The sequence below is a fragment of the Falco punctatus genome (genome assembly GCF_963210335.1).
Source record: "Falco punctatus genome assembly, chromosome: 6".
In the NCBI taxonomy this organism is placed as follows: domain Eukaryota; kingdom Metazoa; phylum Chordata; class Aves; order Falconiformes; family Falconidae; genus Falco; species Falco punctatus.
In genome coordinates, this window is record NC_137585.1 from 81850716 (window position 1) to 81868409 (window position 17694).

The window sequence follows — 17694 nt, forward strand, 5'->3', positions numbered from 1 at the left end:
GGACAGTGTTACTGTCCTCAAACTCACTGACTTCCAGATAAAGAAAAAGGCATTTTGCTCCCTCGACAGTCAAAGCCTCATCACAGTGACATTGTACATAGAGCCTTGTGCAGGAAAGACTTGCTTTTCAGCTGCTGTTGTGTCAGTTACACAGCTTCCAATCCAAGGAAAAGGCTGGGTACTTGGAATTCAGTTTTAAACTCGCTCACAACCCAATGCAACTGTCAAATTCCACATCCACATAAGAGAAGGCAAAGCTTCTGAATATGCTCAGAATGAACTTTCATCAGCTAAAAATGCTGTAACTTTACACAAACAAGCAACTGTGGAGATAAAGCAAAGTCTAGGTTATTTAGCTGTTGCACAGTGAAGAGTCAAAAGGGTAGCATAAGGGTTTTTTTTCAGAGCACTGAGACACATTCCTATAACTATTAGTACTTCAGAGTTTGAGTTATTTTTCCCTTCAGTAACTCCTCTACTAAATGAAGTGGATTTTTGCAAATGAGACACTGCCTGTCTTTCAGACGCAGCATAATGCAGTCTAGGCAATAAATTCTTTCCTACTGTTTGCTTTGCAATTACAATTCCTCACTGATATCATAACTCGACACAGTAATAAAAAAATAATCAGTATTTATCTAGTGCCTTTGGATTAAAACTTTTCTTACACCATCAAAATAAAGCAGAAGTTAGCTGGTTTTAAAGGTTGTGAAACATACCCAGACAAGGAGCAACAGATTTCTTTTCACTGTTCCACAGTAGCCCAGCATTCCAACTATGATGAGGAAACAGCAGACTGCAATCATGACCGGGTGGATCACAGGAAAGTAAGTCAAAATGACAGCCTCCTCCACCCTAAAACCAATCAGATCCATAATCAAAAAAAGCATGACCACACAAAAATGGTACAAAAGAAGAACATACTATAGCCATTAAAACAAAAATGGTGAATTAGTAGATGCGTTCTTTCCAGTGCCCTACACGTTTCACAAAAATCTCTTCTATGTGGTTTTAAAGTCAAATACTGCATTCAGGTACCAGAAAGTAATGCATCACCCAAAATCTCTTTGGAGTGAAGGTGATCTTCCTGTCCTGCAGTTGCACGGTATGTAGCACAATGAGGCCCTGTTCCATCACTAGGGCTCACAAGCACTGCTGTAACAAAATTAACAGCATTCCTAAATCGCTGGACTAAAAAAATGTATTCAAAACTAAACAGTAATATAATATGGGCCAAAAATTGATCCCTGTTGGAAGAGAAAGTATAGGAATAAAACAACACTGAATTCACACCTTTTTAACTGAAGCCAGAAATGGTGGCAAAAATACACTTTTCAACAAAACAGTAATTAGCTCAACAGAAGACTACTTAATTCTAGAAATCTTAAGTAGGAAACTTGCAGTACAGAATGAATGATACATACTGCAATCAATCACCCACACAGATTAATAGGTTTAACGAAAGTTTTACCTTGTTTCTGCAGTTAAAGTGAGAACATTATTCAGGTAGTCTCTCATCCAAGCAGAAACACCTAATACACTGATGGACATCAGCTAAAAAGAAAAGATTAAGTTATTTATCATGCATTTTTTAGAAAATTGCAAGAGCATTCATAACTTAAGTAGAGGATCAATTATCAGGAACGTATTTCATGCATTTACTTATCCAAACAGCATACTGTCACCAAAACTGTACTTCCATACACTCAAGAGTTGGTTTGTTGCCCAAGTGTTTAGGGAGCCAGTGACAATAATCTTCTCTTCCAGTATGCATAATTAATGCCTGGAATACCTTCTCGTCCACCCAGTGATGCTACTGCTGGCTCAAGTCCTCCTGCTGCACATCATACCGCAGAAACAACAGTGAGATTTTATGCGGCTAAAATCAGTGACTTTCTTCAGGTATCCACCAGTCTGTATGAAACCATGCTCAGGTACACAGCCAGTGAAAAATAACCTGAAACCCCACACAAAATACAACGGTACTGATACATAATAGGAGATGAGATTTATCTTGGGGTTACATTTAGAAGATTCTGATACTCTCACTTATTCAAATAAAGTCAAACCATTAACACTACACCTCAGCTTCCTGAACTGTAAAATGACAGTAAAACTCAATGCACTTTCAGTTATAAATCCCAGATCATCAAAGTGTTTGGGTACCTAACCTGCCAAGCACTTGAGAGGCATAAAGCCACTATACTTTGACCAGGACTGCTCCTACAGCAAGTAAATCCCCGAGACTAAAACCACTTAGAATTGCCTCCACACCTTAGCAGACCCAGATTTCTATCACCTGATGCCATCATGCACTCCAGCACACCAGGGATCTACCAGTAGAAGCTCTGGCCTCTGATTTTTTTGAGAAGACAAACCTGAATTACATGGTCAGAACACATCTGCTACATTGAGACAGCACCAGCTCTTCTGTTGGTAGGTACCGCTAGAGGACAAGACGCTCACCACGGCACTGGTCCATGCACTTTGCACTGGGCTAGGTAAGCCAGTGTGCTCTTCATCCCGGAGGAGGGCTCACAGAACAGTGGCAGTCATCCCCACCTCTGTGCATGCTCTCTGGCCCCCAGAGCACCACGTGTCCTCCTGCATGCAGGGCAGACAAGAGTCACTGCTCCCCAAACAGAAGGGGAGACACACAGCTATAAACTCCTTCAAGGAGAGGAGGGAACCACTAAGCTTTTCTACAAAATGGAGAAAAGGCAAGGTTACTAATGCCACTGTGTATTTCCCGGACCATTTCAGGGAACTCAGTTGGTTTACTACACACAAAGAATTTAGGAATAGTGGTCTCACATGGGCACCTAAGCCTGAACTACAGCTCAGGGTCCGAACCTGGCAGATTCAGGACTTCAGAAGCACCACTGCCTAGCTGAGGGAGGGAGACCTAAGCATGCTGGCTCTCCTGAATGCTACTGTTTTCATGCGCTGCATAGGTGTATGCCAGGAAACCTCAGCATTATACCACCTGCATCTTAAACCAGTGAATCTCCCCTGTTGCCTTCAACAGCTAGCTTCCCACACACCTAAAGTCGTTATGAAGGATAGGTAAGTTAAAAGGTTCAAACTTAACACCTTCAAAATTTGCCTTTAAAATTTCAAGGGAAGTCCCAGTGGCTGCTCCACATCTTCCTCCTGCTTTTCAAAAGGGATGCACAAAGTACAGGCACTGCCTTGGTTCTGTGTGGTGCCAGCAAGAGCCCTGGGAGCTTGTCATGCTGCAAGCATAGTCCTGAAAGCTAGTGCACGCTACAAGTCTATGTACACACATGTCCTTTATGCTCTGTGGGATCTATTTTGGTTGGTAGAACAGCAGAGTAAAGAGCATTTTCTGTTGTGTTACTTGCAGGGAGCTGCAGGAGCAAGGAAAAGAAGATGACTAGAATGTCCTTCTAGATGGACTCCTCAACAATGGCTACCTCCTTGGAAGAAAGCATCAGGAAATATATCACACTAGCAATAAAAACACGTTTCTAACACTAAGAGAGGTAAAGAAGACTACAACCAGCCAGCCTAATCTTCTCACGGTAAAAAAGCAACTGGCAACATTTTTAACCCTCCACATCTCCCTGCAAGTCCTCCTGATACACACAGATAAATTGTTAGCTCACACTTCCACTCTATTTATAGTAAAATACTTGAGATAAATTTGGTTACGCTGCTTTACAGCAGTGGTGCTCAGGAGTGAGAAGACCATCAAAACCACACTCCTCAGCAACTTTTAGTAAGAGCCAGATGGTCCTGCTACAAAAACTGTTACCAGAAAAATGTTTACTTGGTAAATAATACTATTCCTCCCATACCAGACTGGTGGACTGCCTAGTCCCCACTCTTCATTAGGAACTCACAGGCTGCATTCATTTTCCTTCAGCCTTCAGTATGCAGCAATACATTCCTGTACAGCAATGAGAGGTGGATTCCTTGGAAAAAGGCAAGAGATCGCTTCCTCAGCGGAGGCACGATTTGGCAGGCAAAAGAGTCACCACAAGGGTACTGGAGCCTGCAGGTTATTTGGCAACAGATGGAAGATGACGGAGCAACCAGGTAAAAGGCAGAGGGGACAGAAAGGACTTCCCAGAGATCAAAAGCAATGAGCAGAATTAAGCCACTGAGAGAACCATTCAGTTTGCTAGAAGAAAGGACTTGCCTTCAAAGGCAAATGAGGAAGGAGAACTTTTGTTTCTGCTCTGCCTGCCTAGGTTGAGTTTTCTCTACCTAGATACGTATTTTTGCTCACATAAAATCAGTGAGAGGAAAGTGTAGGCAGACGCATCTCCAAGCTGTGGCCAACAGCCAGCCACATGACTTCTACACAAACACTTAATGACCGTATCATGAAACACGACAGATTTCATTTATGAATGGCAACTGGAAGAAAAGGACTGCTTCCTTTCACCTAGGAAACATAACCTTCACCAATAATGTAACTATATGAATACTTCAGCTCTTAAGAACAAGCTCTCTATGAAAGGTCTCTCACTTCATTCAAAAAGCTTTTAGCCATTTAGGTCCCCCTGGCTGTTCTCCTTCAGTGTAAATTGCTAACAATCAATTCCTACTGTTTCTTGCCAGACATAAATTACATGCTCTCTCTGTAAACCCTGTGAGAGCCACACTACAGCTCACCCACCCACCTACCCTGTGCCCTGAATGATCTCACCGCCACTAACTTCTTCAGATGTTACTGACTTCTGTCTTAGAACGCACGTATGGTTATCAACACACAAGCTAGCTCAGCACTACTCTAAAAACATACACACACAATGCCTTACACCTCATTGCTACACAGACACTACAACACAGATTACCTGTGCAACACCCTTCTGCCAATCAGACAAATTCCTTGGGAGAGAAGTCCAAAGTGAATTATTACTCCAAATAATCCAAAAAGCCAGAGGGCTGTGACACACTGAATTTACATCTATGAAAGTCAGCAACACTCAAACTGAGGCGGCACAAAGACATGACTCAGAAAAAGAACAGGCAAATACTCAAGAAGCTTCTCTTGAACAAAAAACAAACCCAAAAAAACACAAAAGAGGCCCATGGAAAAGCACGCTGTGGTAACTCAAAAAACCCCCACCAATTCAGCAATAGATTGATTACAAAAGGTATGTTTTCTGGCACATAACCCAGCAAAAGCTTAGCAGCTCTTCGCTAGCAGAGGGAAGTGCTGGGAAAAAAGTCCTATTCCCCTTAGATCAGCAGAAGTGAGCCTTCGGGCAGGAACACCCTGCAGGATGAAAGATGTATTCACAACACCAGACTGCCCTGCATAATGATGACTGATATTTACCTTAATAACAAAAGATTATCAAGCACTAACTCATACCCATCAATCAACTTGCTCACCTGCTTCATAGACACAAGGGAATCATGAGAACACAACACTGACCTCCACGGCCTCCTGTTTACGGCTCAACATGCACATGTGCTGCCCTGTAAAAGCACTAAGCATCCTCAAGGGCCAGCTGACATCAAGGAGGCTCCAGGCACCCACCACTTCACACCACTTCTGGCAGAGGCAGATCTTCAGCCAGCAGCACAGGAATTACATGAACACCAGCAGCACAACTCAGCCCATGCACTTAGCAGGCATGAATTTTAACAACCTCCCGAAAAAACCTGCTGTGCATCCAAACCTACTAGCAAAGAACAGCAGTCCCATCACTGCAGTTCACGGCCATGTGATTTTCATGGAGTCATGGACAGGGGCAAGGTCCTGATTACAGGTTTTGTTGGTTTATTTGGAGGAAGGCAAAAAGGCAGGCTTAAACTGACAGCCACGACTTCAGCCATTGTTTTGTAACTAATTTAGATGTAAAACACAGTTAGAAATCTGTATCAAGCAATCAGACGAAAGCCCATAAGTTTTGAGAAATAAAACTACGAAGATAATTCTCACCACATTAGCAGTTACATCATTTCACCAGAAAGTTTTCATCCAAGCTTCTCTGATGACAGCCAGTCTGCTGTGCTGTAAACATAATATGATAGGCAGTAAAACATGTTTATTTGTTGCAGCTGGCTGCACAAGTCACTATGGGTTTCATCCTGAATTGTCACAGTATGTTATATAGCCATCAACAAGACACTGAAGAGTTTACAAAACTGCCTGCTGTCATACCCTATTTTAAATGTATTTTCACACTGATTAAACAACAGTAATAAATCATATTTTTATATACAACCAATATGCAGATCACAGAATAAAGTATTGAATTTCCAAACTAATCTATAAAGTTCTTAAAGCTACTAGAGCTTTCTTAGGCAACTGAATTATAATATCTAACAATGGCTCAAACTATTAGGGGTGGTTACTTCCAAGCATATTTTAAATTATCTTTAGAACTCTTTTATATAAATTATGCATAAAAATGAAAAAAATGTCAAATCGTATTTTATTCATTAAGTAGCTATTTTAAGCCCTTATTGTGACAGTCCTACTCATAATGTCTTTGAGATTATACCTAAACTGCAAAATAAATGTGTGTTTTCAATTAATAGATGAACATGGATTTCTGTCTTTGATGGAGTAAGACTAATTGCTGTCACTATGTGCACACTTGTTTTTCATTCTTTCATTATTTCTGGCATTCAAAGATTAAAAGTATCTTCCATATTAAAAATCACACAGCATTCTTTTTATGATAACAGATGTGGCAAACAACTTCAGGCTACGCTCTGGTACCTGTACAAAATGCTGACTAGCAGCACTTCAGAGCAACTTGCTTTGCAGAAAAAGGTTTCCAGCTCCAAGGAAATTACTTCCCAGATACGACAACATTCATCAGAACATGTCCTTTAATTTTAGTAAAGAAATAAACCTTGAGAATTTTTTTCAGTTAAAACTGATTTGGGTAACCCAAGCTGTGACTTTCCAAAGGGGGCATGGGGATAAATCACTACCAGGTCGTGAACAGAACATGTTGCAAAGGTTTCACAGAATTTTCACAATTAGGGTCAACACTCAGATCATTGAACAAACATAGATGACTCAGATCCCTGGATAAACAGACAACTACATTTTTTTTGTGAGGGAGAGGCATAAGGGCAGGGGAGAGCAGGACTGGAGGTCTTGTTTTTCTGTATTACTTGGCAAAATCATTGAAATTTTTAGAGAAAGGGTGGCCTATAAAAAAAAGGAAATTCCCCTATTCCCCACTAATGCACTTTTTATTCTACAGACATGCCAACTTTTTGTTTTAGCTAAGCTTCCTACACAGGGTTATGCCTTGGTGCCCTCCCACATGCAAACAGCTGAAGCATGTACGTATTTGCACTTTGAATCTGCCTTTGCTTGCACAGCTGCAACACTGAGTTAACAACCTGCTCTGCGTTTGGCACAGGCTAGAACTTGCACGCTTTGCAATAAGGCAACTGCCAGAGCCCTGACAGACTGCTAACGGGTCACCCTCCCAGGGGAAGCAAGCAAGTTTCCCAGCAGTTAGCTGTGCAAGGCTCCTACAGCAGCCCAGCATAAGGAACAAGTGAGAACCCACCTAAGCAAACAGGTTGAGGTACAGTTGATCTACCACTCAGTTCTACTGAGTGTCAGACCTACATATCAACTTCTGGGCTGTGTAGCACAAGGGTACATTAAAAGCAGAGGGACAAGAAAGTGCAAACATTTCTCCATCCATCCTCTCTGTGACTACCTAGGCACTGCACTTCTTGTTAGGACATGATTTGCGCCACTCTTCCCTCAAAAGTAAGCATCACACTGTCAAGAGACCTTTTGCCTTTGGGGAGGCAGAAGCATGTGCTGCTGATTGTGGGCAATTTGCAGCAATGCTCAGAGCTCATGTCCAGATCCATATCACAAGCCACACACCAATGCCAATACAATACACCTTTACATATACACGATATACTCTTAATTACATTTTCTGTAGGAGCTTGTTTTTGTTCCCAGACAGCAGCCTACCTCGCAGATGGCAGGCAAATTATTTTTAAACCCAGGATATGTAACTGGAAGACAGGTATAAAAAAAGAATTATGTATTACATACATCCACAGGATGTATGTATCAGCTGGCTGTCAGCACATCACTTAACTTTCCTGTTTTACATGTGAATACCCATAAGCACACAAAGATGACTAAAATGAACGATCATTTTTAAGTAAATCACACATTCCCACAAAACTGCACAAAATTAAACTGTCCCCTGTACCTTGGGAAATAGCTACAAGAGATTAAAAAATTGGTCTTATTCATATGAGCCTTGTCTAGTGTCTACCACAGACTCTTAAAATGATGATGGAAAATCTTCACAATACAGAAGCAGTGCCTGGGGATTCATGAATAATTGGGTAGCTATCTTCTACAGAAAGAGATGCAAATTTAAAGAAAAAAAATATGCAACTACCTTAAGGCCAGATGGAGCTTCCCAGTTCTGCTGGAGATCATGGCTTACCAGTATAAGCATATAGTTTGAAGTTTTTCCATCCTCTTGAGCTATGAGCTCAAATGTAGCCAGCACAGGTTTGTCCCTTTATCCTCAAGGTTGATGCAATGAGTTGCACATAGTTAGTTGTGAGGATTATCCAAGAAACGTCTGTGCTTTCACTGAATTCTGAAAGCCAATTAAGAAGCATATTAACGTCATTTCTAACATTAGGATGGGCTCTGGGTTTATTTTGTCCTTTCCATTATCACAGCAAGCCACTCTTTTTTCAGAACAGTTTTGCAGAGACTCATCTACCAATTCACTGTTGACATGCCATGTGGGGTGAGCCGTATCATCCACAAAGATATGTGGGATAAAAGGTTATACAGTGGTAGATATGAAGTTGACTTACGGCAGAACTCTGCTTTGCTTTGTTAGGACATGGTCTGGTAATGCAATGATGTGATACAAATAACACAGCCTAAAGACACCAGAACATGAAAGATTTCTCAAAGACCAGAATTAAAAGTTTTTCTCATCCTTTAAATCTCCTCGTATAGCTTGCTCTGCTGAATGCATTCCTTTAAAAGATACCATTTTCCCACAGAAGCCAGAGTTACTCTTGCATGGCTTTTAGATATTTTCTTTATACAAGAATGATAAGAAAATAAAATTCTGATTACACAGGTCTACACTGCAGTCTCTAAAATCAGACTGTATTAGCCTAGAATTAATCCCATGTTTACACTGCTCCAGGTACCCAGCCAGGCAGCGTTCATTTCAATGAATATTATTAGTCACTTAAACTCCTTGAAAACTTGACCCAAACACCGTCCATTCCGAGTACCTACAAATGCCATCAGTGAGTGGAAATTGGAAAGCAGCAGAAACACAACTTCTATGCAGAATCTCATTCCACAGAAGGGAGAATAGACTATTTCTTTCTCGTGTCAAGTACATTTGAAAAATGAAGCAAAAAAATACTAGTTTTAACACACACATTTGAGGTTGGAAAAAGAAGGAAATACAGTACTACTGCTTCCAGCCACCCTTAGTGCTTCATTGCACGACGCTAACATTCCCTTGCTCTGGGTTCTCCGGTGGTACACATAGCTAAAACTAGGAAGATTTAAGTGTACGAACTATTCAAAACAAACGGAAAACTAAACTGGAAGCTTGTCCCTCCTTCATTGTATGTGATTTATTTTTTTTTTTTTGTCACAAGCACAAATTCAAGATAGTTGCAAAACAATTTCCATTACCTGCAAGAAGAGTTTATTGGCTGCAACCACACAGCCAAAGTTAGATGGTACTGCTACGCACATGAAGGAAAACTTAGGCACCGCTCAGCAGAAATAGCTATCACCAGGTGGAAAAACCTCACAGAGTGAAGGATGTGGCAACGTTGCTAGCTTGGCTCACACATCCACTGGCACTATCAATCATGGGTTAAGAGATCCTCACCACCTAGGACACAGTCATCTGCAACTTACAATCTTGATACGTCCAAGCCACTGCAGTACCATCATACTCAGTTACAACTGACACAAAGGTAGCTGTTCCTCTTTTCTGCCTCACATGCTCACCAGGAAAAAAAAAAATAAAATAAAAAAGCTCACAGTCTTCTCAAGGTAGAAAGTCTATACGTTTTCCTGCACGTTAGCTATACTTTGCTTTTTATAAAAAAAAATGAAAAAATTGACACAAAAAAAATGTGCTGCTTTTACTTGCATCTACGATCACTACCTAGTCCACATATTTTGACTATTTACAATTTTTTTTTTAAAGAATACGCATGGCTGAGCTGCCAAGTAAAACAGGCCTATGCCTCTCACAGCTATTGCTTTGCTTAATCCGCTACTATTGTAAGCAGCCAGTAGACTGATTTTTTTCCTGTATTCAGCCCCATTTTCCAGTTCCTGTTCTGCCCTAGGGGTCACTGTGCTTGGATAATCTCCCGTTATGCTTGTGCCATTATTTTGAGCTGGCCATGTTCTGCCACTGAAGGTCTCCCTAGCATGCTTGCTTGTGAAGGTGGTTTAATCGGGAAAGAGACCACAAAGCACTGAGCAACAATGGCAACATTGCAAAATGTGGCAGGGAGGATTTCTGTGAGGACAAGTTACACAGTGCTCAAAATGAACGAAGATAGTCATTTTACATCCAAGACCGCTACTGAGCTGGAACAGAGTCAGTAGCTTGCTGATACAGAAAACCCCTACCAGAAGGAAAGGCCCTGTAGTCTCATACACTGCCTAAAATACATTTGTAGAACTACCAAAACTAAATTTCTCTAAGTCCTGACACACATGCTATCTAGAGATAATAAAGACCAGTACTGCCACTAAGAACAGAAAATTAGGAAGCAGTAGTAGGCATGTCTTCTCTAAAGCACCCCTAAGTTAATCTGCTTAGTTAAGCACTAAGACTTCACTACAAAACACCAAATCACCCATTTTTGGAGGTCCCCCCCTTTTTATTAGGCTGTCCAGAATGTAATATGCTGCAAATAGCAGTGTTACAAAGCATGAGGTGAGATACCTGCAGGCATCAAGTTGTGTTATTTTAGTTTCATAAATTACCTTAAGAAATTATGGTTATTTATATTTGAGTATAACAGAATGAAACCAAATGTTAACTGCGGAATTTAGTCTGAAGGATATTCCTTGTCCACGGCACTGTCAAAAAAACCCTTATGAAATTAGAAGGCTGAGGAGGTGCTGAAACTGCAACTCCCGTTGCTTTGAGACATCTTGAAGTCAGATGCATGATTCAATTGACCCTGGAAACAGCTTCCAGAATGGTATCATCAGGTCTATTACCACAGTCAGCCACTTAATCAACAATTAGAGCACTGACAACAAATTATTCCCACCTCAGAAGAAAACTCCTTTCAAGATCTGCTGCAAGTTGCAGCTCCAGAAGTACCAATCCATTCACATAAATCCAGTGCTTTTCTGGAGCAGTAAAGGCAGTACATCTATTGGTCCATTATCAAAACGGGATGAACTATTATGAGCCTTAGGTTTCCAGTTGATTGCTTATGAATTATTCACATCTAAGCAGGCTTCAGCCCAAAAATGACAAAACGCATGACAAACAAAATTGCCTTCCGCCCTCTCATGCACACACAGGTCTATCACCCTGTCTACCATTCCACATCACAGCTCATCAGCTGAGCCCAGTAAAAAAAAAATAAATTCTTTCTTTCCAAATAGATAGCATACAGCTGTACACTTAAGAGTAACACTCTGGAGAAGCTACAAGGATGGCAGCAGAGTGACTGATAAGGTTCTCTCACTTCTCTGCTGCTGTAGGCTCTGCCAGCAACCAAATTGCGAAGACACCAGTGTGCTGTGGCAACCATCCCCATCTTAAGTTTTTCAGCAATATTAATGGTCAGACTGGCCAGTTCTCTAATGTGTAACATCTTCTTAAGGAGCTTCAGAGGCACTCACCAGGCTGGCAATGACAAATGTGGGAGTCTCGTCATACACACACTGGGACAGCTGCAACAGGACACGCCTGAAGCCCATTTCAGATGTTCCCTGCTAGGAGACTGACCATCAGACCCTACCAGACAGTGACTACTGGCTCTTGCACAGTTTTTGTCCAGACTTCAAAAGCTTTCAGCCCCCAGCCTGGAGATGAAAGCAATCCTTTTTATACAACGTTTGGTTAGACCTACTGTCAGACACTACTACAGTGAAACAACGAGAGAGTGTCACCCTGTTCAAGCCAGGACTCTCAACCAAACCATGATTTTAAGAAGTCAACACACAGTTTGCGCATCTTCATTGCTTCCAGCGAAATACTGGTAAATGACACAGACACCGGGCACATTATCAACAGGCCTGAAGTCATTTGGAGGCAATGGCCCTTGGGAAGGAAGGAAGGAAGAGCAAGTGAAAAACCCTCCAAGACTGGTGTCCCAAATAAGGAGATCTGTACAGAGCCTGGAACCACAGCATCGCTCTTGTCTTCACCTGCTGGGACAGAACCCACCATTCTCAGGAGGAACACTGCTGCACATTTTCAAGTGGCTGATCAAACCTCCTGACATCCAGCCCATAACCTGAGCTTTTATTTATCCAAGTAAGAAGCAAGCTAAAGCTTTCCAAAGGGAAGGAAGAGTGGCAGCAAGGGGAAATCATGGTCCCCATGTCCACACCAGTGCATAAGCACCTGCTGCCAAGGGAACTTTTCACAAGAAAACTTTGCCTCACAGGTCATGCTCCAATACTCAAAAAAGTCAGTGGCAAAATTCCCACTAAGCCAAACAGGAAAAAAATTCAAGCTCTGCCAGAGGAGAGATACAGCAGATTTCACAACAAGCAGCTAGTAGCAGATCTGTATTTAGTTGTTAAATAACAGGACCAGATAAGAAGCAGAAAGAAGGTTTTTTACACACACATTCCTTCAAAGTCTGATGCAACTGCAATACACTCTACCCACCCACCTATTTCTTACCACACGATTCTAGCACACTTGGGTTTTTTTGCTTATTTGCTTATTTTAGTTTGAACCAAACCACTGCACTCATCTGCTCTATAAAATGCATAGAACTCCAAATGGACTAGCCGATTTTTCACTTGAATTCCAACACCTTTAATTTTATATACATTATGGAAGAAAACTTCAACTCTTTGCAACATCTGTGAAGCAAGTCATCTGCAATGCTGGCATTATTTAATTACGTATTCACATGCTTCAGCACTACACAGATTTCACTTAGCTGCTTGAGTGTAATTTCCAGTGTCCTAGACTCAGCTAGGAAGATTATTAATTACAGGCATTTCTCATATTTTGGAGACAAGCCTGGTAAGTTACTGCTTTCCTTCCTAGGATCTGTCATACCACAGCAGACTCAAAAGATTCTTTTTCCTATACGACAGGGGGTGGAATTTACACTTTCTAGTTGAGGGTGATCTGAGACATCATTATTTAAAGGGAACAAAATCTAAAGAATGAGAAGTTACTTACAGCCATGAATGCTTTAAACCAAATCTAGACATGAATTAAGAACAGGCAAAGTTAACAGCAGCACCACGTGGTTAGGGCTATTGCATTACCAAGCTCAAAGGTGCTGTGTAGATCCGTATCTGAGGGCCACAACAGAAAAACACATGAACAAAACAGTAAGAAGAAGGAGCAATATGACATGGCAAGGAACTTAAAATCTGAGCAAAGAGAGTAGACACTTTCACACCTCCCAGGTGAAACCTTGATCTCCCTAGAGAACTGCAACACAATGCACTAGTTCCCCCCAAAAAATAAGGGCAGGCTTTCCTACACAGAGAAAGCATCTTGGATGAGAAATTAAGCACTCTCCTCCAGTATTAAGGCCTCCATCACCATGCAACAGACAGTGTGAGGGTATAACCTCACACGTAACCTGGGTACCACCTAAATGGCTACTTCAACTGCAAAAAGCCGTCACTGAATAATAAATCTGATGGGACACAGGCAACAAGCATGGAGGGCAAGGGAAAAAGAGCAAAGTAACTTTAAGGGGACAAAGACAGCCGTGAGTTAAGGTGTGAATAGGAACTGATAGGGCAGCTCAAGGCAGGAATCATAGGAAGCAGAGGAAAGCAGCAGACAGGCAAATGGCAGGACAGGGTGTTTTCAACCATGTGGATGTCCATTCGCTCAACTCTAACAGCACACGTGTAAAAATCCAAAGTTGAACTTTGGTCAGTTAAACCCAGGCAACCTTCACCTTAAAAGAAAATACAGGATTTCACATTTTGTACCGTATCCAATGAAAACCATGTATGGTGTGAGAAAAAAATACCCATCATTTTTTAAAATAAAGATTTCCTCATCTCCTATCAAAGGGCTTTATTCCTACACTCACTACAGAAATAACTTATTTTCCACCTTTATTAAACCCAATATACAAAGCTACATACAACAGATTTTCAGATCACTTGCTTTATATAAAAACTACCATTCTGTACCAAATGCTGCTTAACGGTTTTCTCTCTCATTCATATTCTGATTTCCACCTAATTTTCAGTGATCATGGGACTTCATCTCAATTCCATTATAAAATAAGCTTGGTCCCAGCCCATGTAATATCCCAGTGTCATTCAAGTCTACTGCACCTCAGGGGTCTGCCACCATGAACAGCTGTGTGATGCCATGCCTTTTGCCAATTCATCCCCTTACACTTATCCAGCATAAATGTGAAATATTCAGGCGACGCAGATTTCATTTGGTGCAAGTGAGTAAGGAGTCTGAGCAATCTCCATCATGCTGTTTGTCCAGAGCTGTGAAACTTCAGGAGCAAGTGCCGATCACACCCACTTTTGCTGGAGAGAAAGGAGCCCTGCTGCTACAAATACAGCTTTGACTGAAGTGATGAAAACAAAAGAAAGAAATCACCCCAGGCCTTGCCTGCCAGTTAGGATCTGGCAGCTGAAAGCACAAAAGAGACTCTGGGCAAGGCCTTCGCGGAGCATCAGATACCTGCAAGAGCTCAGAGTTCAGCTTGGGTCACAGGATGCTCCGAAACTCATCCAGTCAGGAAGCCACAGCACCCGTGAGTATTTCCCTCTCTCCATATTATAGGTACACGAATTCACACATGTATTTATAACACTAGGTTAATACCAAATCTAATTTTACTTGCAACTGCTTTCCAAACACTTTTTTCTTTTTTTTTTTTTTTTCCCCCAGCGATCAGTACGCCCTTACGGGAGCTGCCTGGCACGGGGGACCCGCCAAGGGCAGCGCCGCTGCCCCTGCGCCAGCCCCGCGCCCAGAGGCCGCCGTGTCCCCGGCCCCACGCCGCCAGCTCGCCACCTGCCCGGGCGGCGGCGGCCCCCGGCCCGGGCCGCTCCGCGTCGCTCCACTCACCCAGAAGAGGAGGTTGAGGGCGTAGAGCAGGCAGCGCAGGCACTTCACCGAGTCCTCCCTGGCCATGGCGAGCCCCCGCGGGAGACAGCCCCATCCTCTCACCACATCCTCCCTCCCGAGGCCGAGCCGCCAGAGCCCTGCGGGGAAGCAGCGGAGAGGGGTCGGGCGGGTCGCCCCCGCCGAGGAACCGGCGCGCAGGTGGAGGTGCCGAGCCGAGGCGAGCCGAGGGGCAACCCTGCGCCGGGAGCGGCCGAGCTCCGCGGGGACCCCCGCAGCGCCCACCGGCCGCCCACCCCCCGCAGCCTCCCTTCGCCTCCCGCCGCGCCCGCCGCTCCCGGACACAGCGATGGGCGAGGGCTTCTTAATAAAAATGAAACCGTGGAAAAGGGAGAAGCCGCGGGCTGCCCCAGGGGCGGAGCGGGACTGAGGGCAGCGGGGGCACGGCCCGGGGGCGCCGGTCTCCTCCCGCCCCGCAGCGGGGACGCGCCGCTTCGAGGAAGGCGGCCGGGGGACAGCGGCCACTCACCGCCCGGGCGCCCCCCTCACTCACTTCCTCCGGCGAGGACTCATCGGGACGCGGCGAGGCAGCGCAGCACGGAGCCGCGGCGCCCATGCCCGGCGGCTGGGCGCAGCCTCCAGCGGGGCACTGAGGCGAAGAACCCGGCGGCTGCCCCCGGCCCCTCCGCCCCGCCCGCAGCGCTCCGCCGAGCCCGGCGGCGGCCAGCGGCACCCACACCGCCGCGCATGCGCCGCCGCCCGCGCCCGCGCCCGCCGGGTCCTAGCGCCGCCGCCGCGCTTCCCGCCCTGGCAGCGCCCCGCGGGGTGAGGCGGGCGGGCCCGGCAGGCGGCGGGGAGCGGGCAAGCGGCGGCCCCTCTGCGGCCTGCCGGCTGCGGGGGCGTACCTGCGGGGCGGAGTGGCGATGGCAGCGCGGGGCGTGTGCCGACTGCACTGGGAGAGACGGCGGGTGTCCGCGGGGGGAGCTGCGCCCGCCTGGGCGGCGGTGGCTGTTGGCCTGTGGGGCAAAGCCCAAAGGGGCAACAGCCCCGCACCCGGCCTGGGCTGCATCATTCCTTCAGGGGAGACGTTAGGCCGTGGGCTCGGACAAACTGAAGTACGTGAAACGCCCCACCCGAACTGCGGCGCTTTGGCCCAGAGTGGCAAACACCCCACACAACCTGGGGCTGCTCGCAAGGTTTCACAGGCCTTTCCCGAGTTTTCGGCGTTGTTGTGTCAGAAATCACACCTGCCGACACCAAACCCGGCCCTGGTCGTTGAGGGCCTGTCCCCCGCTCCCCACCCTCAGCAGCAAATACAGAAGTGCAACTGTATTGGTGATAAATTATTCCAGAAACTGGCAAAATCCGCACTTACTTAGGCAAAACGGCCATTGATTTGCCCCATGCTGTGCGTAGTCCTTACAGGCACCGCAACTAAGCTGAAAAGGTAATCCCATCTCTGAAATCTGCTAAAGCATTGTTTCAATGTATATATCTCTCAATATTTCAAAAGGAAGAATTACAGTTTAAAACAGGGAGTTACATGTGGATTAGCAAAGAATTTCCCATGAATACCTACAAAGGTGTTGCTGTGCCACTGGCCCCAAAATTTGAAGAAAATACACTGAAAAAATGTTTCTTACCTAGAAGAGGAAAATGATCTTCACTACACTTTATATGAAGACTGGTTTAACAACTGCTAGAGAAAGCTGGGAAAGAGGAAAAAAGGATGTAACGGATGAAAGCTAGCTCTTGCGAGGCCAAAGAAAAATCTGTTTCTTGAAGCACTAGAAACAATGACTTGAAAAAACACACAAACTCCAGATATTCAAATACTTTTCACTGAGGCTGCTGGTGGAATCTCACTTTGGCTTTAATTTCCACATTTTCTTGGCATTAGTAATCAATTGAGGCAGACAGATTCTTCAGGTGTATTTATCCCCCCTTAAAAAGCAAGTAAAATGGACATGGATGGACATAAAATCCCATGCAACAGGGGTTTTATGCCAAATTTATAGAAGTGAAAAGGGTAGTAAAGTTGAAAGTACTCAAGAATGTTGCAGAAATGTGGTGTGCAAAGATTTTTCTTCCTTGAAATTTTCTAAGCTTTAACTGCTATTTTGATCCTCTTTTCTGAAATCAAGAGCCCCTCCGGGAAGTGTAGTATGCCACATTTCTAATCTGCAGTGACTATTGCTAATTCCAAACCTAAGTAAAGCAAACGGTGCTAAGACAGATACTGTTAAAAGGTGGCATTGTACATTCATTGTGCTGTTTACATACCATTCATTCCTCTTATTACTGAAGACTTTGCTTGAACACAGTCAGCAAGACAGATCTTGCACAGGTACGGCATTTTCGGTGAACACATGCCAGTTTACAAAAACAGTGTCAGTTTGCAACTGAGCTCCAGCCTTGTCTGAGG

At 44.2% G+C, this 17694-nt stretch overlaps 1 protein-coding gene across 3 annotated transcripts in view; it reads right to left on the reverse strand.

Annotated features, from left to right (window-relative positions):
- The window catches only part of TSPAN12 (tetraspanin 12), a 45350-nt gene extending 29323 nt beyond the window's left edge, over positions 1-16027 (reverse strand). For 2 of the 3 annotated variants that reach the window (XR_013929183.1, XM_080393974.1), the window contains exons 1-4: positions 15823-16026; positions 15273-15409; positions 1472-1554; positions 720-855 (exon numbers count right to left, since the gene is read on the reverse strand). Coding sequence is in view for 2 of the 3 variants with exons in the window: in XM_080393974.1 (XP_080250100.1) it covers positions 720-855; positions 1472-1554; positions 15273-15338 (285 nt within the window). In the remaining variant the exon portion in view is untranslated. Of the gene's footprint in view, positions 1-719; positions 856-1471; positions 1555-15272; positions 15410-15798 lie in introns of all 3 variants that reach the window. The other variant, XM_080393975.1, reaches the window with a different exon arrangement.
- Between the last annotated feature and the right edge of the window lie 1667 nt (positions 16028-17694).